Below are 1,161 nucleotides of genomic sequence, written 5' to 3' on the forward strand. Positions count from 1 at the left end.
GGGGGCAAAATTTGTTATGGTTTATAATGGCAAATGATACTTTGATTATGACATGTTGATAACTTGATTGGAATTATAACCCTAAGTTGACAGTTTGATACTTAAAAAAATTTGAGCCATCCCTACCCCTAAGGGCTGTAGGGTGGGGCCCAATGGAGTCTGTGTGTCAGTCTTAAATCTGCATGCTAGATATTGAAAAAGGTGGTTTTATTGTTTTTTGTCACTTTGAATAATACTTCTGTTCATGTTAAAAACAAAAATCAACTCTCTGTATAAATATATCAGGTGACCGTTAAGGCCTATGGGCCTCTTGTTTTTTCATGGCTTTTAAATGTCCTCAATAATTGTGCCTCCTTCTTTTCAGCAGTTTACCTCTGCCTAGCACTCTTATGTAACATGTAGTGTTTAACTCATTCACCCCTGAAGACGCATTTGAACTCTTCCGATTCAAAGGTTGGAATAGGTCATTATGAAATTTCAGGGGTGAAATGTTTAACAATCTTTTAACAGTATAGTAAATATATCCTTTCAGGCGACCTTCACCTTGACAACACCTGGCATGTACATGTTGCTACTACACGTGATAGACAACGCAGGAAACATCCAGAGTGCCAGGAAGGTTTTTCTGTACGACAATATGTCTGAGGTTGAGAAACGAACAGGAAAATATGCCCGTGTTACCACTGCCTCGTCCAACACTAGCTACGATTGGGTTGTCAAGGATACCAACACCGTGGACGTCCTCTGGACAGACCTCTTCATCAACGAGAGACACAAAGACAATCATTGGCTGAATGAAATCAAGCCCTTTACGGATGTCAGCTGGAACTATGACGACAGATTTGGCAACAGGACAACAGCGAGGATAGACCATGTCAATGGTGTGTATGCTTAGGTTATACAGTGTACTGTTGATACAATGAACCAACAGTAGCATACCATGTACATGGTGGGTATGCTTAAGTTATACAGTGTAGTGTTGATACAATGAACCAACAGTAGCATACCATGTACATGGTGAGTATGCTTAGGTTATACAGTGTACTGTTGATACAATGAACCAACAGTAGCACACCATGTACATGGTGGGTATGCTTAGGTTATACAGTGTACTGTTGATACAATGAACCAACAGTAGCATACCATGTACATGGTGGGTAT

At 40.1% G+C, this 1,161-nt stretch overlaps 1 protein-coding gene across 1 annotated transcript in view; it reads left to right on the forward strand.

The window, feature by feature from the left end:
- LOC110452658 overlaps nucleotides 1-1,161 on the forward strand; it is a 99,056-nt gene that overhangs the window by 46,616 nt on the left and 51,279 nt on the right. The window contains exon 11 of the mRNA XM_021501310.1: nucleotides 533-881. Coding sequence (XP_021356985.1) covers nucleotides 533-881 — 349 coding nt within the window. The remainder of the gene's footprint in view (nucleotides 1-532; nucleotides 882-1,161) is intronic.

The sequence above is a fragment of the Mizuhopecten yessoensis genome, unplaced genomic scaffold (genome assembly GCF_002113885.1).
Source record: "Mizuhopecten yessoensis strain PY_sf001 unplaced genomic scaffold, ASM211388v2 scaffold775, whole genome shotgun sequence".
Classification (NCBI taxonomy): Eukaryota; Metazoa; Mollusca; class Bivalvia; order Pectinida; family Pectinidae; genus Mizuhopecten; species Mizuhopecten yessoensis.